Below are 24,015 nucleotides of genomic sequence, written 5' to 3'. Positions count from 1 at the left end.
CGTCGGGCACAGAAACTGGCTCTTGGGACATTGAATTGTTATCATTATATATATATACATTTTTTTTTTTTTTTTTTTGGCCCACCCGAAATGTCACATGGCCAACCCTAGAGTTCCAAGTTGGAGCTGGGCCTGATTTTTAAGGGTTTTTAAGGAAGGGTGAGGGGTGGGGGAGCTTGACTGTTTTATGCTCAATCTAACATGAATATGAATGTACGAATGGTGTGGGACCCAGCAATTTACAGTGTACATCTATTATCTATTTATTTAGGTTATAACCTAAATAGATTTATTACAGTACATCCTATATCAGTTGGGCACAGATATGCATTATAAATAACAATAAAATTCTTAAGCATTAAATAAAGAACAATATCTTAAAGACATTGCTATTACACAGAAACAAATGTATTGAATACAAGCAGTTTTAATAAACTTTCTGTTTGAGCTCTCCTTAACAGCAAGTCAAATTCCTTTAAAAAAGCTGATTGCCGAATTATTGTTATGTTTAATCGTTTGACTTTGGCTAGTAGACTAAATATTTACTCTTATTAAATATTTTCAGGTTACTAGAGCTAAAATGTCGTCAAAGATGTCGAAATTTTCGTGAATCGTAGGAATTTTCCGCCATCTAGTGTTGAATAGAGTGAACATATCAGCTAACGTAAAATGACAGAAGATTAACATGCTCTAACTGCTTACAGCCTCCCAATAATTTACAGCATTTTCAAACACATTGTAAGCCATTTTATCGGCGCATGTGTGAGTTCAGCCAAATATTATAGAATACACTTAAAGTGACTTTGGTTCTTCGTTGTAAGTAAGACTAGGAACCTTTATGTCGCTGAATCACCCCGGAACAATATAGAGGCGGCGCGCGGCTGCACACGCGGGTTCACTGTGTGCTGTGTTTTGGTGGAACAGCTCTTCAAAACCGCTTGACCATTAGCTTGACCATGTTGAAGTCCAAAACATTTGTAAAAAAGACCCGTTCTGGCGGAGTGTTGAAAATCGTACGGGAACATTATCTCCGAGATGACATCTGGTGTGGAAGTGAAGTTTGTAAGGAGTGCAAAGATGAAGCTCCGGTGCTGCAAGAAGAAACTTGTATAGAAAGCAACCTCTGCCCATATCCTCACTATTTAATCCCAGACACCAATGTGGTTTTACATCAGGTACATTCTGGTTTTGTGTTTTTTGTTTTGTTTTGTTGTTTTATATGTGTAATTCACTTGTCTGTAGTTGAACCCCAACATTGTCTTCAGAATATCTGAAAAAGATATTGAATTAACGCTAGTCCGTTAACGTTAGACTTTTTGTGTTGTCGGTGTATGACAAATTATCATGAGGAACCTTATGAAGCGGGGTTAAAAAATCTGTAACGTTAGTTGGCTTAAGGGCTTTAACGTGTACTTAAAAAAAATATGACTGTTTTTTTGTTATTTATATTGTGTTTTGTTGTTTATATAGGTTAATTAATTACGTTTTATTTATTTAACTTTAGTTATTAAAATAGGTCACTGCTTTAGTCAAAATTAAAACTGCAAAGTTTTAAATGCTGCATCAAATCATTTCCATAAAACAACAGGGTTGTTTTTTTACAGGGGGAATTAACTTAACAGTTGTTCTTTGGCAAAATATATTTTATTCAGATTTGATCTTGTTTTAGTTAAATTAAGCATTTAATTCATTCAGAGAAATGTTGCATTAAGCAAAAACATTACACAAATTTGTGCCTTACCACAGCTATTAAAAAAAATGGTTTGTCATAACAGTTTTTTTTTAACGTTTTCAAACAGTAAGTGAAATAGATTTTTCTTCTCCTGAGCAGTAGTTTTTTTTGTTTTTTATGTATTTTTGTCTCTTCCAAAAAAGTATATGATATATTATAAAATATGTGTCATGGTGGTTCAGTGGTTAGCACTGTCAGCTCACAGTAAGAAGGTTGCTGGTTCAAGTTCAAGCTGGGACAATTGGCATTTCTGTGTGGAGATTGCATGTTCTCGCTGTATTTGTGTGGGTTTTCTCCAGGTGCTCCAGTTTGCCCCACAGTCCAAAGACATGCTCTATAGGTGAATTAAATCAACTATATCGGCCATAGTGTGGGTGTTTCCCAGTGTTGGGTTGCGGCTGGAGGGGCATTTGCTTTGTAAAACATGTGCTGGAATAGTTGGCGGTTAATTCTGCTTTGGTGACCTCTGACATTAAGACAGGGCCAAAGGAAATGGAATGAACAAATAGAATAAATATATATGATACCATATAATTTCTTTGTAATAATCCATGTTAAGTTAACAGCTACTTTGATAGTACAGTACTTTATATACATAAAACAAAAATATAATTTGCGTAGTTGAATTTAGGAAAAAAACTGCAATTTTATATTTAATAACTGTCCCTAAAACCAAGGTTTTACTTTAAGTTTATATATTTTTTATTAATATGGTTAAAATGATCAAATATTATGTTATTATTGGTTCTGGTTTAAATAAATATGTTAAATTTTTACTTAAATTATCAATTTAAATGACAATGGACAAACTGTTTCATATTTTGAAATTATTATTTTCTCAAAAGTAGTTTGAAACATTAAGGTATGCACTTAATCTTGGAATACATTTATTATGGTTACTACATTTTTTTTTATGTAGACACCAAAATTCTCATATTTGATTAAAGTGTTTCTGAAATGTATTGCGATTGTGATGCATTTGTAGGCCAGTGAATCTGCATAAAATATAATAAACATATTGCAAAAATAAAGATACAACATAGTTTTCTGGAGAGTCTGCAAGTATTTGGAGCACTGAAATTAAAAGATCAAGTGTAAAATAACACTAAAACCTTTCATCAAAGTTGGCCTAAAACTATTCAACAACATCCATTCTTGTCTCAGGAAAGTTTGAAAAAAACATTTGTTATCCACTTCAAATGTTGACTTCTATGGTCTTCTTTATAGAAATAATTAAATGCAATTATTTTTTGTCAAAGCTATTTATTTGATTATTTCTAGTGCCCATATGGTTTAAATTTGCTTAAAGTCTTACATAGTCATTTGCAGGTCTAAAAAATAAATAAATAAAAAAACACAGTTTTCTGGTTCCAGAACAATGACTGTAAAAAATATGGACAACGCGACAGCCCCTTTTCCCATTGAACGCCTTGAGGGCAAAACGCCTGCTTGACGGGCACAAACTGTCGCAAAAGACTGCTGAAATTGGAGCCTTGACATGCGCAGAAGGACTGTCTGATGGAGCCAGAGGAGGAGCCGCGAAAATGAGCGGAGTCCAGCTTCCAACCAAACGCTTTATGTAAAATCAACCACGCCCCCCGAACTTCTCAGCATGCGTTTGCTGTCATATCAACACAAATGAATTTAATAACGTTAACAAATATGAGTGTTTTATATATTCAATCGCGCCAGCTCCGGGCCGCAGCACATAACATACTCGTGGCGTCGCGGGCTGATTCCGGCTCACATGCGGCAGCGCCGGCTCGCTCGGCCGCCACATCTGGCTCGATTGACTCGGGCTGGAATCGGGCAGTGAGTCCAGGCATACGGAGTAGGTCCAGCAGAGGTAGTCAGTCTGAGCTCTGAGGGGTAAGTCTCCGGCAGGCGAGAATCTAGCCGGAACTAGCCCGAGTGTATTTTGCTATCTGGGTGGTTAGGCGTGTATCAGCAAACTAATAAAGCCCGAAAAAAGCCCTGAACTTAGCGAATAAACAGTGTTCCACCAGGATCATGTATGTCAGAAACTATAGTTTACTGCTGAACTCATTTTGTCATGGTAAAATAACACAGAAATCGAATAATAACACTTCAGTCTCCTGCCGAAGCTCAGACGCGCTGCTTTGAGAAACTGTCAATCACAGCTGTCAATCACGATGACACGCCCAGCATTAAATTACTGCTAAAAACAAACTGTTTACAAAAATGAAGATCTGCACCTATTTCAGCACAACAACCAGTGCCTTAATCGACCAGAACCATCTTTCGGGACATTTTTATTTTATTTTATTGTGTAATTAATTTTTTTATTTAGGCTCAAGTCTCCTTCATTAACACGGAGGAGGCGGACTTTATGACTTGTACTGCAGCCAGCCCCCAGGGGGCGATCTAACGGCCGAGACCTTCACTCAAACGCAGGCTTGCGGCACACTTGTTCCAGAATCCCAACTTAACATTGCAGATTCTGCGATGCAACTATTGCAGATTAGCACATTATAATATTGATATATTGTGCAGCTCTAGTGTAGTGTAAAGAATAATAATTTGGAAAAAAAGTTATGTGTATAATTAAAATCTACAAATGCAAATAAAAAGTGAATAATACAATAGTTTTGGATGTTTTCCCTCTGTTAGCCTGAATGCTGGCAGAGTCTTGCTTTAAATGACACATAACTGATTTGGAATTTAATTCCGACAGATCGACATCCTTGAGGACCCTCTGATCAGGAACGTCATTATTCTTCAGACCGTTTTACAAGAGGTCAGACACAGGAGTGCACCAGTTTACAAAAGAATCAAGGATGCTATTCACGAAAAGGAAAAGCACTTTTACACCTTTACAAATGAGCACCACAGGTAACTCATTTTTCCAGACTGTATTTATTTTTAACCAAGTAACTTCACAACATGCTTTTTATTTGGCTTGAGTACATTGTCAGCACCATTGCTTAATGTTAGGACCCTTTATAGTATAATCTTATCTTTATTTTTGTTTAAAGGGAGACATTTATTGAGCGAGAGCAAGGTGAAAGTGCTAATGATCGCAATGATCGAGCCATCCGTGTCGCTGCTAAATGGTACACTGATCACCTTGCTAAGGCAACTGATGGCGGGACACTGAAAGTGGTTCTGTTGACCAATGACCGGGCCAATAAAGAAAAGGCAGAGCAGTTTGGTCTTACTGTGTACAGATGTAAGAGACATTGTTTTTGTGTTCCTCTAAGGTTTTGTGCCTATAGTTCAACATTCATTTGACTCCATTTACTCTAATGATTTTTGTGGAAAGATTATGACGTTTTTTTTTGAGATTTAAATAAATTTAAGGGTTAGTTGTACCAAAAACACACTTACTGTTTACTCGCTCTCAAATGAGTTTCTTTCTTTCGTTGAGCCCAAAAACAGAAGATTTTGAAGAATATTGGTAACCTATTACTATTCTGTATGACTTCAATTGATCAATCAATTAATAAATACTGTGGAAGTCAGTGTACTTCATAGAATCTGTTTGCGCATAATGGAAGAAATAAACTCAGATTTGGAATAAGTTTAGAGAATAATTTAAGTCAAAAGTAAAATAAATGATGACATGATTTCAAATTTTGAATTAAATACTAAAATTTGGCAAATATGGTTCAAACAATAGTGATGTTTTATAATGTTACAAAATGTTTCAAATAATACTTTTTTTCCTTAATTTATCATAAAAACGGTTATGGTTTCCAGAAAAAAACATTAGGCAGCACAACCATTTTCAACATAAATATTTCTTATGCATCAAATAAACTTGTTTATAATGATTTCTGAAGGATCATTTAACACTCATAACTAGAGGAATGGCAACACACGGGATTACATTTCATTTAAAAAAATCTATAAATATATATATATATATATATATATATATATATATATATATATATATATATAAACAGTTGTATCAAATTCTGATCATATTTCACAAGCTATTGCTGTATTTTAATTTAATGCAAAATTGATGCTTATAATTGATGAGCATAAGGAGACATAGCTTTCAAAAATGATAGTCATGCCTTTAACTTTCTAACAGGAAAGTCAGCACAATAATAATTTTTAATTACTTTAAAAAATAATTTTAAACATCCTTAAAAGGATAGTTCATTCAAACATGAAAATATTTTTTTCATTTACTCACCCTTGGCTTGTTCCAAACCAGTTAACATTTTTTGGTTCTGCTAAACACACAACAAAGATATATTGAAGGATGTTTGATAGCATTGACTTTTATAGTAGGAAAAAAACATACTATGCAAGTCAGTGGTAACAGGTTTCCAGCTTTCTTAAAAAAATCTAATATAATTGCTTTGAAACGAGTCAAGCTTGAGTAAATGATGTATACATTTTTATTATGAGGTGAACTATCCCTTTAATCTTTAATCATATAGTAATAACTGAAATTGCATGTTATAATATGAATACTGGTTTCATTTGTATAATTTGTTTCTTTTGTAGGTGAAGAGTATATCAAGAGTTTGGTTGGCAACCCTGAGCTTGTGGACAGGCTTGCAATGACATCTGATGATCAAGTGCGTACAATGTGTTGACTGAAGAACAAGGTTTTTTTTCTGTAGAATATAGTTGTTTTAATTACATAATAACTTCTCTTTTATTATCTATAGAATGAAATCACTGGCAGTAAGTTACTCTTTCCAGAGCACCTGCCCTTATCCAGGATTCAGACTGGCATCAAGAATGGAGTATTCATTCAGGGTACATTTCATGCCAACCGTGATAACTATCTGGAAGGGACAGTCTTTGTAAATAGAGAGGGGGAGGATATCAATGAGGTAATTAAACTGAATGATAAACGATCAGCCATTAATTGTTTATCTGATAAAATAAATATGATTTCAGCAGAAAATAGTCTAACATTGGATGTTTTGGTAGATTCTACTTCAAGGCCTTCAGAATTTAAACCGGGCTGTGAATCAAGATGTAGTGGCTGTTGAACTCTTTCCAAAAGACCGCTGGGTTGCTCCATCATCTGTCGTCCTTCAGGATGATAATTTAAATGATGAAGATACTGAAGAAGATGAGAATGACAGTAAAGTAGGTTAAGTCCAATATAAAGATCAATGGTTCTACCATTGATACAAGAACAAACATTTGTTAAAACAATAACAATAGTTACCCTGCTGCTGGATCAGAAAGGTTTTGTTTCAGAAGCAGTAAAGTATTTTTTTTAATTGAGCAATAATAATAATAATAATAACAATAATAATAATGTACGCTGTGTTTGTATAAATGTTGTTACCAATGCAATGCTTTTGTAATGTGTGTACTCTTTTGTGTTGTAGTTGAAGAGTGTAGCATCAGAGTCTAGTGTCCTAAAACCCACAGGAAGAGTGGTGGGCATCATAAAGAGGAACTGGAGGCCTTTCTGTGGGATGCTTGCACAGTCACAGATCAAAGAGGTAGCAGTGCACCTCCTTTGCTTATATTATTTGTATTGTTGGCATGTCTGCCCTAGACATGATTTAGATTTTGTGTTCACATGCCTTCTCATTCATTTCAGTTCAGTTTTTTGTTGTGTATAAGCTTGTTTAGTGCCATGAGCAAATGGCTTATGGTTTCATAATGTCGTACTACAATTACTTTTTATTTCACATGTCTTTTCAGGGGTCAACAGTAAGGATTTACCAAATTTATCAACAAAAATAAATAAATAAATAATTATTTCTTAGCCACAAATTTAAATATTGGGTTAATAAAAGCTAAATATAGCTGTATACATTAACTTCTTATTCCACTAAACTTTTCTTTAAAAAAATTTTTATTTAAAAAAGAATTATTGCCATGTATCTGTCCTGGCTAAAGGTCTCTTTAATCACCAGTTAACTACACATAAATGGTGAGTTAATCTCCTATTAAAGCAATGTTATTGTAGTAAATGATAATTAAACCATATTCATTCAGTTTCTTTTCGCTTAGTCCCTTTAATCATCAGGGGTTGCCACAGCAGAATGAGCCGCCAACTTATCCAGCATATGTTGTACTCGGTGGATAACCTTCCAGCTACAACCCAACACTGGGAAATACCCATATACTCTTGTTGTTACACACATACACTACGGTCAATTTAGCTTACCTAATTCACCCAAAGACAAGGAGAACATGCAAATTCCACACAGAAATGACAACTGACCCAGCAACCTTTCTGCCTTGAGGCAATCGTGCTACCCACTGCACCACTGTGACGCCCTTAAACCATATTAACAAAAATAACTAAGCAAAAGACAGCAGGTGAAAAACAAACCGTGTGTGATGATGAAAGGATGATGTGCACGGTTAATGTAAGGCCTACTAATAATCTGTTCAAAGAATGGTTAAAGTGAATGTGGCAACTGCTGCTGCTGCTTGCAAAAATATATATTTTTTTAAAAACATCTGGAACTTTTAAAAGCAGCAGGACTGTGGGTGCACAAGCATCACTTTTGTCCAGTCTATTTCAAAGACAACCGATCGCAGCAGTTGCGTTTCCAGGCATGTTTGCCTCACGCCAGGAACCGAGATCGCATTTGCTTGTCGCACACATCACATTACCTGTCTAACCTGCCACAGCTGATATCTATTCACATTTAGAGGGTTGGCAGGTGTTAATATCAAGCCCTCGGCACAATGCTGGGCCAAGGCAAAGCTGGAATTATCAGACCACATGATGGTGGTCTGATAATGCCTGATTTTCACCTTTAGAGAATCAGGGATGAAATCTCGTCCAGGATCTTGATCGGTTACGATTCTCATTGCAGATTAACTGGTGAAGTGAGCCATTTAAAGATATAATCTGGCGTCTCACAATCTTTGCATCTCACAATCTTGTTGAAGAAAAATTGCAGCCCCTTCGATCTTATAAAAACATGTTTGGAGTAAGGTGATAATTTTTTTTGGATGGACATTGTATACAGTTGTCAACATTTGAAGTGAATGTTAACCTTTGAATAAAGTTCTCCTAAAACAATTAAACAACATCAAAATTGTCATAAGACAAGAATGGATTGACTTTTTTGATCCACTTCAAATTTTGACCCTGTGTATTTTCTAAAATAAGATGAAAGCATGCAAACATAATTCAGTTGTAGCTAAAATAATGTCTAGATTTTGTAGCTTGGCACAATCTTAAAAGGCAAAATGACCAAAAATGTATAAAATATTATATTCCTTTCTGGTGCATTTACTTTATTTTTTGTATTATTTTGAATTTAAACACCAGGCAACAAGACACCTTTTCACTCCAGCAGACCGGAGAATCCCACGAATCCGCATTGAAACCAGACAAGCTGCCACACTGATTGGACAGAGGATTATGGTTGCTATAGATGGATGGCCTAAAAACTCAAGATACCCAAACGTAAGTGTTGATTATTTTTGACATCCTTTTTTTTGCAATATTTTAAAGGGCACATAGTTTACCCCTTTTTTATGATTTAATATTAATATTATAGTTATTCTGAGTGTGCCAGTTTAGCATCAGTTAAAAACACAGTTCAGATTTTTTTATTATCATGTGTTTAAAAGTGTCATGCGTGTGGACAGCTCCCTGTTTTAGAGGCGTGTTGCTTCACATAAAAATTAATTTAAAATTCCCGGCCAATGTAACAAGGGGGCAAAGCTAATAGCTCCCCCGCTCTGTGTTTGGCAACAAACAGGCAGACAGAGAGAAGCAGCATGACAGGATCAGCATTCAGCCGTACATGTATGCCTCGGACACGGACCAAGCAGAGAGTGCACAATCATTTGTGTCTTTGTATAGTTTTACAGCCAACTGTGTGCTAGTTTAAAGTTCCGAGCTTGTACACCAAGCCTAATAACTACACACACTGAATTAACTTTGACTGAGGCACCGGATGACCCACTTAGAGCCGCGAAATGGCACACCAGACATGGACATTCGCACATTCATGTGGTGAATGCTGATATTGTGTAGAGCCCAATGAGCCTTGCATCTAAAAATAGAGCAAGGGTGTTCCTTTAGTGACATCGTTCCTTTAGTGACACACACACGCTGAAAATGGCGGACGTGAAACGACAAACTGATGATTGGGTGACGCGTCCCTGTCAATCAATATTGTTGGGCGGGGGGACCGCACTCCTACGTCAAGTTGTGGTTGATCTAAAAACTGCTCCAATTGGTCCAACGTTTTTATGTTGTTAACTTGGAAAAAAAGGACTGGCTGTGTTTATATCATTCCAATATGACGATCTATACTATACTTACACAGTTGTCTGTCCAAACAGCTTAAAAAGTATTTTTTTCACCATAGGTGCCCTTTAATGCAAACTAATGTAGCTATGAAATGTAATAATCATTTAAACAAAACTGCAATCTGGAAACGTGGATAACATTCCACTCACTAATCATTTCCTAAATCACTTCTCGATGTCTCTCAGGGTCACTTTGTGAAAAACCTTGGCACTGCTGGAGATAAAGAGACAGAGACCGAGGTGCTTCTTCTAGAGCATGATGTTCCTCACCAACCCTTCTCTCAGGCTGTTCTCAGTTTCCTTCCCAAGATGCCCTGGGGTATTACAGAGGAGGTATTCTAAAAGGATTAATTGTATGTAAATGTTTCATAATAACTGATGAAATGCACAAGGCTTGATGTTTATCTGTAATCCCTCAGGACCTGAAGGTCAGGGCAGATCTCAGACATCTCTGTGTGTGCAGTGTGGATCCTCCAGGATGTACAGATATTGATGATGCTCTTCACTGCCGGGAACTGGAGAATGGAAATTTGGAGGTATAGCAGTTTGTGTAAAGTATCAAATGAGGTAAATAATAATGTGGTAGTGCAGTTCTTTTGAGTTTTTGCATTAAATGCTGTGATTTTGTTATAGGTTGGTGTTCACATAGCAGATGTCAGCCATTTTATTCGGCCAGGGAATGCACTAGACCAAGAGGCTGCAAACAGAGGCACCACAGTTTACCTTTGTGGAAAGGTATTTATTTGTGAAAAAAAGCAATGCTTATAAGGATTTAAGGAATGCCAATGTGTTCACATGCACTTAAATAGAAAAAAGTAAAGAAAAACAGAAATTTGCCTAATTCTGTATTTGCCAAATTCTTTTTTGAATTAGCCTTTTGTTGGGAAAAACTAATTCTAATAAATATTCAGTTGAAGACAACATTGTTTGACTTGTTAAATTACCTGCTGTGAAACAACTAGTTTTTCACCTGCTGTGAAAAAAGAGTTTTTTTTTTTTCCAATTTAATAGCTTAATTATTTAATAGTTAATTACGAAGTGAAGATTTTAACACTTTTTTTAAACAATGTTTATTGTTTTATAACTAATTTCTAATAATTTATTTTGTCTTTGCAATGATGACAGTTTATAATATCTAACCAGTTAATGTATTTTGCAATATGCTTGTGTTCAGTACGGTATGGTTCGTTTTCACTGTCAAAGTTTACCTAAAAGCGAACTGTACCATACCACTTTTTGGTTCCTCTTTGCGAAGGGTACCTAGGAGGAAAAACCATACCAAAAGGCGGAGCAAGCTGCGCAGCTGAACGCTATTAGTTTACAGAGATGCATCACTTGAAGAAGTAGAAGAATGAAAAAAAGGAACAACTATTTTTTAAAAACACAGCTGAGACATTACACCATAATAATATATACATATAATAACAAGCCATGGTCGACCCGAGCTCAAACAAACCTTGTCGTCGTCTTGATGAACAGCAAGATAACAAGAGGTTACATGTGCTGCTGAAGATTAAAGACAGATATGAGAGGTTTGCACTGACTGTGGGCTATATTTCGTTTTGTTCGTGAACCCAAATAAGGACTAAATATTTGCTGTGTGTAGTTTTTCTGTAATTGGTAACGTATCATAGATTGTAAGGGTCTGTATGTGTTTATATATGTTGCATTTATTTATTTATTTCACACAATTGCAGATGTTACTGTAGGCTATTTCACATTATCATTGATCAGCAGTTATAATCTAATTCTGTTATAGAAAGGTTTGTAATGAACATTTATACACAAGTATTTATGTGTATAAAGCATCTGTTTTGTGAGAAGTGATTCTCATATGATATATGAATGACCCGTACAGCGTTATTGCGACATTTCCTCTAATTAAAATGACATTGTCTGAAACTTTCTGTCGTACACTAAGCCCACCAAAAGGATAACTTCCTTACTCTGTTAAAAAACACTTGGAAAATATTTGAAAAAGAGTACCTTTGCTTCATTTTTTGCTATATTTGTGAATAATTATTGTTGGATTTAATTTTAAAATTTAATCAGAAACCAGATAACTGAGAAAATTGCTTTACATTGTGCATGCTTCAATTATTATAAATAAATGTTATTCCTTTAACAGATTTATTTATGTAAAATAAATATAAAATCATTCCACAAAAATGTGTTGAGTTATTTAACAGATTTGAGTTTGATAATTATAAGAAAGTTTTACACTGCCTTTATTCAGTACATTATAATAATTTCTGAATTTCCATTGTCGTTTCTTTTGAAAGAGAATAGACATGGTTCCTGAACTTCTGAGTTCCAACTTGTGCTCACTGCGGTCCAACGTTGAGAGGTGTGTTTTCTGTGAACCTTTTATTACATGAGTGATTACCTTTTGCACTCACTCTGATTTTTTATTCTATAATTTCAAATCAATTGTATAGTGAAAACATTCACTTTCTAATGAGCAATTGCTCTCTTAGGTTGGCATTCTCTTGTATTTGGGAGATGAATCATAAGGCTGAAATCATCAAAACTCACTTTACAAAGAGTGTCATTAACTCAAAGGTTTGCTGCATTTAATTTTCAAAAATAATTGTAAACTAAAGTCGGTCCAGTGTAAAGAATTTAATTTTTTATGTTATTAGTTTTTTTTTGTTTTTGCATTAGGCCTCACTTACATATGCAGAAGCTCAGATGAGGATTGATGACACCACCATGAATGACGACATCACAAAGAGCCTTCGGGGCCTTAACAAATTGGCTAAGATCTTAAAGGCCCAGAGAATTGACAAAGGGTATCTCCATTTAACTAGATCTGTCTTTTTTAAACATGGTTATGATTTTTTAAAAACTGTTACATAGCTTATCTTACTGTTGTTGTTGTTGTTATTTCAGAGCGCTGACACTCTCATCTCCTGAAGTACGCTTCCACATTGACAGCGAAACGCATGACCCTATAGATCTGCAGACCAAAGAACTAATGTGAGCTTTTGAAATGTGAATTATGTTATTTATTTTTATATTCTGAACTCCAGAATAGCATGTATTGCCTGAACAAATAAGATCAATAAGGTCTAAAGATACAGACAGCAACATCTGGTTTGATTGCGCTGTACACGTAATGTTAATATCATTACAACTAAAAGTTTTGTTTGTTAGAAATGCATATTTGGCTGTAACTAGAGTTGATGGTCACATAACGTTAGTTCATATCCACATCATGATTAACACAAATGATATTTTATATACATTACATTTGTTATGAAAAAAAATTATTTATTACCTAAATAGAGTAATTTCACATCGGTTAACATTGGGATGTACAAAGATGGGAAAAAATATCAAGATGGACATGTTTACATATATTATTATGTTTATTTGTCTGTTTAAACACACCTAAATCCCAAAGTGTTCACTTTTGCTTCTTTGCAAATCGCATCTACAGAAGCTGTTTGGAGAACAGTGTCTTGTCATTATGGAGCGCGTCTGACAGTCACGCACTGCTCTGTGAATTGACTGAATAACAGGTTGTATAGGAAAGACAATGACGCATGACTTTAGAGAGGAAAGGAATGTGGCTGTTTTTATATTAATTTCAACATGTTTCATGCCAAAACAAAAAGAAAGCAGAATTCTCTTAAACAGCTTTTGGAGTTATATATCATTTAAGAGCAGTTGTGTTCAAAGAAAGATTAAAAATTAGGAAAAATACTTAAAAGGGATGATAGTGAGATAGAATTATAAAATAAGGGAGAAATCTGAGGAAAAGTGGGAGGTCAACAGCACTTCTCTACATGCAATAGGCTCAAGTCTGATAAAGTTAAATAGTTGAATTGTACCATTTTTGAATCCATTCATATTGTGTAGGTCAATAATGTCATTTGTGCAAATGTGTAAGTTATTTTTTTGGGTGAGCCATACCTTTAACTGTTACGTCCAACTGGTTATAGCATAAATGTGGCATTAATACAAGGATAAGATCAAGTATTTAAATTGAAAAAAAAGTTTCTGAGAAAATTTTTGAGAACTGAGAAACGATTTAAACTGAATTCAATAAGGGTAATCCGAACCGGATTCTCTAAAATTATTGCTGCATCCTCCAAATGGTGCATTTGATGCCAAAGGCTTTCTCAATTTGGATCCTCAGTCAAATGTCTACCAAGTAATGACCCCCGTGGGGACCCGGGGTAGAATAGGTCCCTAGCACCCCCTTGCTGATCGTAAGAGGCGACAAATGGGGCAACTTGTTGGCCGTGAGTTGCGACTCGTGTCAGTGGAGGAAGAGATCCTGGTGCTTGAGGATTTTGGTTTGCTGCGGCTACCACTTATCCAACACATCACTTTGGCTCCTACTTCATTTAGACGAGAGGTTGGAAAGGCCCATTCCAATCAATCGGCTTGTCAGGACTTGCCCTGGAACAATTTTGGAATTACAATCAACCATAAAGTTTTCACTCCTTCCAGAAGGCGCTGGCGTAGGGTCAATTGAGCATTATAGACCTTGTGTTTATATGCTTAAGTATACCATTTCTGTATCCTTGATGTACATCCAGTGGATGTCCGTGGCTCTGTACATCCCCTTGTAGGACTCCGAGGTGGGTGAGGAGCAGAGATGATGAACAAATTTCTACTTAACATGGCAAAAATCCAAAACACAAAAAAACGAATACTGGATCAAGATTTGGAGGTTGAACCTACAACTGATTTAATTTTCTCTTCTGAAAATGAAAACTGGCAAAGATTTATCTTATTGGAATCTCTGACTGATGATATGCCCCTTACCAAACTGTCCCCTTTCGCAATTCACAAAGGAATCACAGGAATTGCAGGAGCAGTAAAAGATATCAAAAAGCTGCGATCTGGACAAATTTTGGTGGAATGTGCTAGGAAAGCAAACTCGGAATTTACTACGAGCAACAACTTTGGCTGGAATTACTATGAAAGCTTACCCTCATCCTTCTTTAAACAACAGCAAAGGTGTAATTCGTACCAGAGAACTCCAAGATATGGACGAAACTGAAATTGCGTCTGAATTAAAGCAACTCGGTGTAATTGATGTCAAAAGAATGATCATCAAAAAAGATGGACGGATGATTAAAACAGGAACATACATTCTGACTTTTAACAGACCGCAACCACCAGAGAAAATCAAACTTGGATATCTAAGTGTCACTGTGGTTATATTCATACCAAATCCATTGAGATGTTTTAAATGCCAGAAATTTGGTCATGGGTCTGCAGGATGCAAGAATAAGGCTGTTTGTCAAAATTGTGGTGAGGATGATCATGAAATGAACTGCACAAAACCCTCTAAATGTAAAAACTGCCTTGGAGATCATGCAGCTTCATCAAAGAATTGCCCCATCTGGCTCAAGGAGAAAGAAATACAGAAAATCAAACACACAAGGAAGGTGAGCTATCTTGAAGCTCGTAGGATAGTTGAAGGACTCCCTGCCTTTAACTTGAGTAAGCCCTATTCTGCCGTTCTCACACCAAAGACACAAACAACTAGTTGTCAAACAGATCTAACTTGGTTATCCAAAGACAAACCTCAAACGATAAGCAGCACAAAAAATTCAACTTCCCAAAAAACAAAGAATGTGTACATTCAAACCGGTCCAATTCAAGACTCATGTCTGGAACAGAGAGAATCAAAAGTGAAAAAGAAAACTCAAAGCACAACAACTCAACAGTCAAATCAAGATAAATGTCGATCTAAAAAAAATGATGACAATCCTAAAGATATTGAAATGACTGACATTATGCCTAGTCGTAGTCGCAGTCTCTCACCCAAGTGTAAAAACAAAGGACCTGCACCTGTCTTTCCCACTTGAGGATAAACAGTCATATAATACAGTGGAATTGTAGGGGACTGAAAACTAACTTTGCAGAGTTACAGCAGTTGACTGCTGTTTTTAACCCACTTGCTTTTTGTATTCAGGAGACCCACTTATCTCCAAATGATTCCTTCAATTTTAAAGGTTTTAAAATGTTTAGTATATGTGGACCAAATTTACAACGGCCTTCTGGGGGATCAGCTATCTTGGTGAAAAATGATATAATTCAGAGTCAAATTGCATTGGATACCCAGTTACAAGCAATAGCAGTTCAACTTACTCTACATAGAGCTATTACATTATGCTCTATCTATATTCCCCCTCATGATGCTGTGATACCCCTAGAACTGGATAAACTTGTTTCACAATTACCCACTCCATATATACTTATGGGTGATTTTAACAGCCACAATCCTTTATGGGGCGAAGACCGATGTGATGTCAAAGGAAGAAAAATGGAAGTTTTTATAGAAAATAATGACTTGTGTCTACTGAATGATGGAACAAAAACATATCTTCATCCAGGCCATGGTACATATACTGCAATTGATTTGACAATATGTAGTGCTGATCTTTTTCTTGACTGTTCATGGAGGGTCTGGGATGACCTGTGTGGAAGCGACCACTTTCCAGTTATACTCACATTTCCACAAATTGATGTACAACTTAGACCCTCAAGGTGGCAACTCAAGAAAGCAGACTGGCTCACTTTTCAAACTATGTGTTGCGAAAAATTTATTTCAGCAAACCAAGAAAATCCAATCTCTATAGAATCCTTCACTCAGCAGTTAATTGCCATAGCAGATGAGACCATTCCAAAGACATCAACAAAACCGAAACGAAAGACCAATCCATGGTTTAATGAGCAATGCAAAAAAGCTATTGAAACAAGGAAAAAGGCTGAACGTGTTTTTAATAAACATCCATCTACTGCAAATTTTATTCGTTTTAAAATTTGCAGAGCCCAAGCTCGCAGAATCATAAACGAAGCAAAGAAACAAAGTTGGAAACAATTTGTTTCAAGTTTAACTTGCTATACTCCCATGAAGAGGATCTGGAACATGATTCGTAAAATGAAGGGAATGGAAAATGGATCTCGTATACAACACATTAAAAAACAAGGGATACTTCAGACCAAGGAGATGGATATAGCAAATACGCTGGCTGAATCCTTTGGAAAAAACTCATCAATAGAAAACTGCCTTCCTGAATTTCAGTTAATACGAGCACAGCAGGAATGTAAAGAACTAAATTTTAGTTCTGATAACAAGGAAGTATACAACCAACCTTTTAAGATGGAAGAATTATTGAACTCCTTAAAATGTTCACATGATACAGCTATTGGTCCAGATAAAATTCATTACCAGTTCTTAAAGCACTTGCCATATAGTTCATTATGTCTTTTATTGGATAGTTTTAACCTTGTCTGGTCTTCTGGTAAAATACCAGCTTCCTGGAAAGAAGCAACAGTAATACCTATACCTAAACCAGGAAAAGACCCCTCTGATCCAAATAACTACAGGCCAATTGCTCTAACCAGTTGTTTATGTAAAACTATGGAGAGAATGATTAATAACCGTCTTGTCTGGATACTGGAATCAAATAAACAATTAACTGACTACCAGTGTGGATTTAGACGTGGAAAAAGCACGTTGGATCAATTAATTCGAATGGAAACCTATATCAGAGACGGATTCATCAGGAAAGAACATGTTGTTGCGGTCTTTTTTGATTTGGAAAAAGCATATGATACAACATGGCGGTATGGAATATTAAAGGATCTTTACAGAATGGGATTTAGAGGAAGGCTTCCTATCTTTATCTCAAACTTTCTCACTAGAAGGAACTTTAGAGTTCAAGTGGGAAATTCTCTATCAAATGATCACAAACAAGAACTTGGAGTTCCTCAAGGAAGTATACTCTCTGTCACACTCTTCAGCATCAAGATAAATAGCATTGTGGAAATCATTCGACCAGACATGTTCTGCAGCCTTTATGTGGATGATCTTTGTATCTGCTACAGAGGGAATAATATGAGCACAATTGAAAGGAAGCTACAATTATGTATTCACAGAATTAACCAGTGGTCTGTTAAAAACGGTTTTAAGTTCTCTAGAACCAAAACTGTTTGTACACATTTTTGCATCCAGCGATCTGTTCATCATGATCCAGAACTTTTTATCAACGGAGATCCGATCAAAGTTGTTAAAGAAATCAAGTTTTTAGGTCTTCTTTTTGACAACAAAATGACTTTTATCCCTCATATGAAGTTGTTAAAAAACAAGTGCTTGAAAGCTATGAACATAATCAAAGTGTTGGCAAAAACTAAATGGGGAGCAGATTTAACTGTACTTTTGCGTCTTTATCGAGTTCTCATTCGATCCCGTTTGGATTATGGGAGTATAATTTATGATTCTGCCAGGAACTCGTATAAACAGATACTCAATACAGTACATCAGCAAGGATTACGGCTTGCTTTAGGAGCATTCAGAACATCACCTGTACAGAGTTTATACACTAAAGCCAATGAACCTTCTCTCCAAAACCGACGGCTGAAACTCTCATTACAGTATGCTGTTAAATTAAAAGCAAATAAGAACAACCCAGCTTATTCTGCAGTATTTAACCCACAGTTTGTACAGTTATATGCAAGTAAGCCAAAAACCATCAGACCATTTGGTGTGCGCATTAACCCACATCTACAAAATTTAAACATAAACCTGGACATATTAAGTCAAATACACTTCAGTGCCCTGCCTCATTGGACTCTAAAGAAGCCCATAATCAATATGGATTTAGGACATCAGAAGAAAGGAGTAACTCATCCCAGTGTTTACAGACAACATTATTTGGATATTAGAAGCCAATATTCTCAGCATTCACCTATTTTTACAGATGGCTCTAAGGTGGAAAATAGCATAGCAGCTGCAATGGTAACTGGTCAACAACATTATGGAATCAGTCTGCCTAAAGAATGCTCCATATTCACAGCTGAAGCCCGCGCTTTACTTTTAGCATTGGAGTATATAGAAAATGCCCAACAAAAGAAATCCATCATTTTTACAGACTCTAAAGCATGCCTCCAAGTTATAGAATCTTCAACGAATGATCATCCTTTGATTGATAATATTTTAACTAAAGTTCACCAACTACAAAATCAGTTTTATCACATCATTTTTTGCTGGGTTCCAGGACATGTCGGACTTTTAGGCAATGAGCGAGCTGATGCAGCTGCTAAAGATGCTTTGAAGCAAGTAGTGAACAAATGCCAAATTCCTCCGTCAGAGATGAAACCTTTTATCAACGCTTACATTTTAAACAAGTGGCAAAAGGAATGGGATGCATTAGAAAACAATAAATTACATGAAATCCAACCTGAAGTTTCACACAGAATTTTAAGACATTTTAAGAATCGATTTGATCAAGTAGTTTTTACCAGATGTCGTATTGGGCATACGAGAATAACACATGGTTTTTTGCTCCAAGGTGAAAACCCTACTCAGTGTTTGTATTGCAAAACTCATCTTACTGTAAAACATATTTTACTGGACTGTCCTGCTTTTACTGATTCCAGAAGGACTTTTTATGAAATGAACTCTTTTAAGGACATTTTTGACAAAGTAACACCCGAAAAGATTTTAGAATTTTTATCATGTATTAACACAAAAAATCTTATTTAATTTATGTTTTATTTTGTTTGTTGATTTTTAAATTGTATATTTATTGTTGAAAGATTCCTGCCATGAAGATAGCCTTGGTTGCTGACATGGCACTAAATAAAAAATACATTACATTACATTACCAAGTAATGAAGGATACTATCGGTAGTTCTTTCACAGCCTTAAACATCCCAAGATTTATTGTGCACTGTTTTTAAAGAAATTGCTAAATCAAAAGCACTATGACATTTCTTACCAAGATGTAATTTTATAGACGTTTACGTTTTTATGTGCACATATGTTTACTTTGGCCTATGCATTTAAACAGTTTTGGAACCTTGTTTGCCTTCAGATAATTTTATATAAGTTTTTTATTTAAGACTCAATTGTCTCATTTCAGAACTTACTGTTGAGTGCGTGTAGATGTTGAAGGACTCACATTTGAAGTTTACAGTCTCTGAATTGTGACTCAACTATTGTTTCACCTGTTTTCAGGATCAGTGTTGTGGAGAATGACAGCACTGCCTCATTTAGCTTTAAACTAGTTTAATCTGTCATTTGTTAACACCTCCTGGTTGGTCTTCCATCTGTTCATTGGTCTTGTGAATGACTAGTCCAACAATATGTTTTTGTTCTAGCTTATACAGCACTCTATTCTTCTAAACTGTGCTGATAAATGGTCCATGTAGTGTGTCATTAAAAATTTTTTTTTTTTTGTAAAATATTACCATTTGGTCTCAGTCTGGAGCCTTTCTGTTATTTATGTAAAAAAAATAATAATAATTCAATTACTTGTTTTATGTTATGTTATTTTCCCCAGGGAGACTAACTCTATGGTAGAGGAGTTCATGTTGTTGGCGAATATCTCAGTAGCTCAGAAGATCTATGATGAGTTCTCAGAATGTGCTCTGCTGAGGAAACATCCTGCACCGCCACCGTCAAACTACGACATCCTCATCAAGGCTGCAAAGTCCAGGGTGGGCATAAATCCTTTCATTTCTAATTTTATTTTAATAAAACTGTAATTTAAATGCACAACATGTTTATCACATTTATAAATGCTGTGATCTAACTGAACAGAAGGCAAGTCTGTTTTGTTTTATGGTGTTAAGTTAAGCAGGTTATAGAAGGAGAGTTTTAGCTATGGATCATCATACTATTAATGTACCAAACACGCAGATGGTAAAAATAAATTAAACCAATGTTAGACTTTTTTGCTTTATTTAGTTTGGGGCAGTATTTTCCCCACTAGAATTAATATTTAAAGGTCCCGTTATGAGACTCTGATAAACATCAAGCAAAACTGAAGAGTGAATGCATGCAATTTAATTTTGAAATGATCCTATCAAGATTAAGGTGTTTTGAAGGTTTTTTTTTTCATTAGAAATGTTTCTGACTACCAAACACTAATGATTACACCTTTTACTATCACTTCAGTGATATATTGCTTCACCGCCCTGCTGAAAAAAAACAGCTTAAACCAGCCTAGGCTGATTGGTTGGTTTTAGCTAGTTGACCAGCCTGGTTTTAGAAGGTTTTTGGCCATTTCCAGGCTGGTTTCAAGCCATTTTCAGCCTAGTCCTAGCTGGTCAGGCTGGGAGATGACCAGGTAAAACCAGCTTGACCAGGCTAGCCAGGTTGGGAGCCCAACCAAAACCAGCTATGTCCAGCCTAAACCAGCTGGTTAAGCTGGTTTTAGCTGGATTTATCTGGTCATTTTTCCAACCTGACCAGCTAAGACAGGGCTAGAAATGACTGGAAACCAGCTTGGAAATGGCAAAAACCCTCTAAAACCAGACTGGTCAACCAGCTAAAACCAGCCAACCAGCCTAGGGTGGTTTAAGCTGTTTTTTTAGCAGATGCTATTAGGGATGCTCAGAATAACCGATTAACCATTACCCATGCTTATGCGCCAGGCGTGCCTCACGTTTTGCCGTTGCGCGCTGTGCGCTCAAGCGGGAAAAGCATGTTACCTCAGTCACGTCTTTTTCATTCTTCAATCAAATAAAAGTAGAGTAGGGGTTTCCTCTGAGGTGATAGCAGTGTTTGTGTTGTCAAGACGACTACGGCCAACTTTTAATGATGGAGAGACTATTGGTCGCTGTTCCAGAGCTGTAGGACTTTACAAATCTTGAATATCATAATGCTATTCAAGATTTTTGAAGTCATACAGCTCTGGATGACTTGAAACAGCGACCACTAGTCTCTCCTCCATCATTAAAAGTTCACCGTAGTCATAGTGACAACATAAAAGGCAGTGAGGTGCACCTTGCGTTTTAGGTTTCAGGGTTGACAGTGCATGTCAAAGAACAAACCAAGCATGAAGACAAGTGAATTGTCTGTAGACCTCCAAGACAGGATTGTCTCAAGGCACAAGGCTGGGGAACATTACAGAAAAATTTCTGCTGCTCTGAAAATTCCAATGGGCACAGTGGCCTTCATCATCCGTTAGTGAAAGATGTTTGGAACCACCAGGACTCTTCATAGAGCTGGCTGGCCATCTAAGCTGAGTGATCGGGGGAGAAGGGCCTTAGTCAGGGAGGTGATCAATAACCTGATGGTCCCTCTGTCTGAGCTCCAGCATTCTTCTGTGTAGAAAGGAGAACCTTACAGAAGGACAAACATCTGTGCAGCAATCCACCAATCAGGCCTGTATAGTAGAGTGGCCAGACGGAAGCCACTCCATCCACTCTTTGAAGTGCATGCCAGGCATTAAGTTTAGAGAGAACCAAGCACCTCTCTTCACTAGGCTAATACCATCCATACAGTGAAGCATGGTGGTGGCAGCAGTATCATGCTGTGGGGATGTTTTTCAACAGTACGAACTGGAAGACTAGTCAGGATAGAGGGAAAGGTGAATGCAGCAATGTACTGAGACATCCTGAATGAAAACCTGCTTCAGAGTCCTCTTGACCTCTGACTGGGTCGACAGTTCATCTTCCAGCAGGGCAATGACCCAAAGCACACCACCAAAATATCAATGGAGTGGCTTCCCAACAACTCGGTGAATGTCCTTGAGTGGCCCAGTCAGAGCCCAGATCTAAATCCTATTGAACATCTCTTGAGAGATCTGAAAATAGCTGTACACCATCGCTTACCGTCCAATCTGATAGAACTTGAGAGGTACTGCAAAGAGGAATGGGCATAAAACCCCAAAGACAGGTGTGTCAAGCTTGTGGCATCATATTCAAAAAGGCTTGAGGCTGTAATTGCAGCCAAAGGTGCATCACGTGCACATGTGATTTTTTTTATTTTTTTTTAATTCATTTTTTATTTTGAATAAATTTGCAACAATTTCAAAAAATCTTTTTTTCACATTGTCAATATGGGATATTGTGTGTAAAATTTTAAGGAAATAAAGGAATTGAATCCATTTTGGAATAAGGCTGTAAAAAATTTTTGAAAAAGTGAAGCACTATGAATACTTTTTGGATGCACTGTATGTATTGTTTGTCAGTTTCATTGACATTTCTCTCCTGTTGTTCTTGTCATTCAGGATCTGGAGATCCACACAGATTCCGCCAAAGCTCTGGCCGATTCCCTAAACAATGCAACGATTGAGAACTTTGCATATTTCAACACTCTTCTGAGGATTCTGGCCACCCGCTGCATGATGCAGGCTGTGTATTTCTGCTCGGGCATGGACAGTGATTTCCACCACTATGGCCTGGCATCACCTATTTACACACACTTCACCTCACCCATCAGAAGGTGAGGTGCACTCAAAAACTGCTATGTATTCAATTGAAAGGGTTTAGTAAGTTCAAAAAAAGATAAATCTCATAATTTACTTCCACTCCCTAGGATCTAAAATTAAGCACACAAAAAAATTATTACTAATAGTTCTATTTATCAAACTAGAGTGGACACAACAGTGAACAGTGTTGCAATGGGTCATGGTTTTGTCCTGTTTTCAATCCAAATATCTGAAAAACATTTTAAATCAAGAAACATACTAGACACATGAAATAGCATAAATTATGTCTTGTTTTCTGAAATAACAAAATAAGTAAAAGTTTACTTAAAACAAGCTAAATTATTTGTCAATGGGGTAAGAAAAATAATCTTAATGAGATATAATCTCAAACAGAAGTTTTAAGCATCACTTCATTTTTTCATGCAATTTTTTTTTGTTTAGTAATCTTGATTTAAGATTTTTTTGATATTTGGACTGGAAACGAGACGAAATGACTAAGTAAGAAAAGCTTTTTTGCTGTGCAGCTATACATGACAACAGATGAAAAAATAAATGATCCAAATAAGGCAAGAAAATAAAAACATGTCTTTAGTCTTGCAATGCAGGGCAAAGTAACTGTACCACAAAAGCTTCATTCTGTTATTAACCTTTTCACTGCTCAGTTTAAAAGATTCTATCTAGCCTTGGATTGAGTTTTGTTAGGCGATCATTATTTTAGAACGCTCACCCTTAATGTTTCTGTGTCGTCGCATCATTTTTGTCACGTGACACACCGCAGCCACAATAGCGCTGTATGACAGATGTATTCCTTTTATTATAGTTTTCCCGATCAATACAAAATATTCACACGCTTGCTCA

At 36.2% G+C, this 24,015-nt stretch overlaps 1 protein-coding gene across 1 annotated transcript in view; it reads left to right on the top strand.

Annotated features, from left to right (window-relative positions):
* The first annotated feature begins 891 nt into the window (after positions 1 to 891).
* dis3 (DIS3 exosome endoribonuclease and 3'-5' exoribonuclease) overlaps positions 892 to 24,015 on the top strand; it is a 30,204-nt gene continuing 7,080 nt past the window's right edge. Inside the window, exons 1-17 of the mRNA XM_087237269.1 lie at positions 892 to 1,175; positions 4,428 to 4,585; positions 4,729 to 4,922; positions 6,218 to 6,291; positions 6,385 to 6,552; positions 6,653 to 6,814; positions 7,063 to 7,179; positions 8,976 to 9,113; positions 10,154 to 10,300; positions 10,387 to 10,503; positions 10,601 to 10,702; positions 12,250 to 12,314; positions 12,445 to 12,529; positions 12,632 to 12,759; positions 12,860 to 12,946; positions 20,281 to 20,437; positions 22,957 to 23,171. Coding sequence (XP_087093395.1) covers positions 957 to 1,175; positions 4,428 to 4,585; positions 4,729 to 4,922; positions 6,218 to 6,291; positions 6,385 to 6,552; positions 6,653 to 6,814; positions 7,063 to 7,179; positions 8,976 to 9,113; positions 10,154 to 10,300; positions 10,387 to 10,503; positions 10,601 to 10,702; positions 12,250 to 12,314; positions 12,445 to 12,529; positions 12,632 to 12,759; positions 12,860 to 12,946; positions 20,281 to 20,437; positions 22,957 to 23,171 — 2,333 coding nt within the window. The 5' untranslated portion in view covers positions 892 to 956. The remainder of the gene's footprint in view (positions 1,176 to 4,427; positions 4,586 to 4,728; positions 4,923 to 6,217; positions 6,292 to 6,384; positions 6,553 to 6,652; positions 6,815 to 7,062; positions 7,180 to 8,975; positions 9,114 to 10,153; positions 10,301 to 10,386; positions 10,504 to 10,600; positions 10,703 to 12,249; positions 12,315 to 12,444; positions 12,530 to 12,631; positions 12,760 to 12,859; positions 12,947 to 20,280; positions 20,438 to 22,956; positions 23,172 to 24,015) is intronic.

The sequence above is a fragment of the Danio rerio genome, chromosome 1, assembly GCF_052040795.2.
Source record: "Danio rerio strain M-AB ecotype USA chromosome 1, GRCz13ab, whole genome shotgun sequence".
Lineage (NCBI taxonomy): Eukaryota > Metazoa > Chordata > Actinopteri > Cypriniformes > Danionidae > Danio > Danio rerio.
This window is presented reverse-complemented; position numbering and strand designations above follow the sequence as displayed.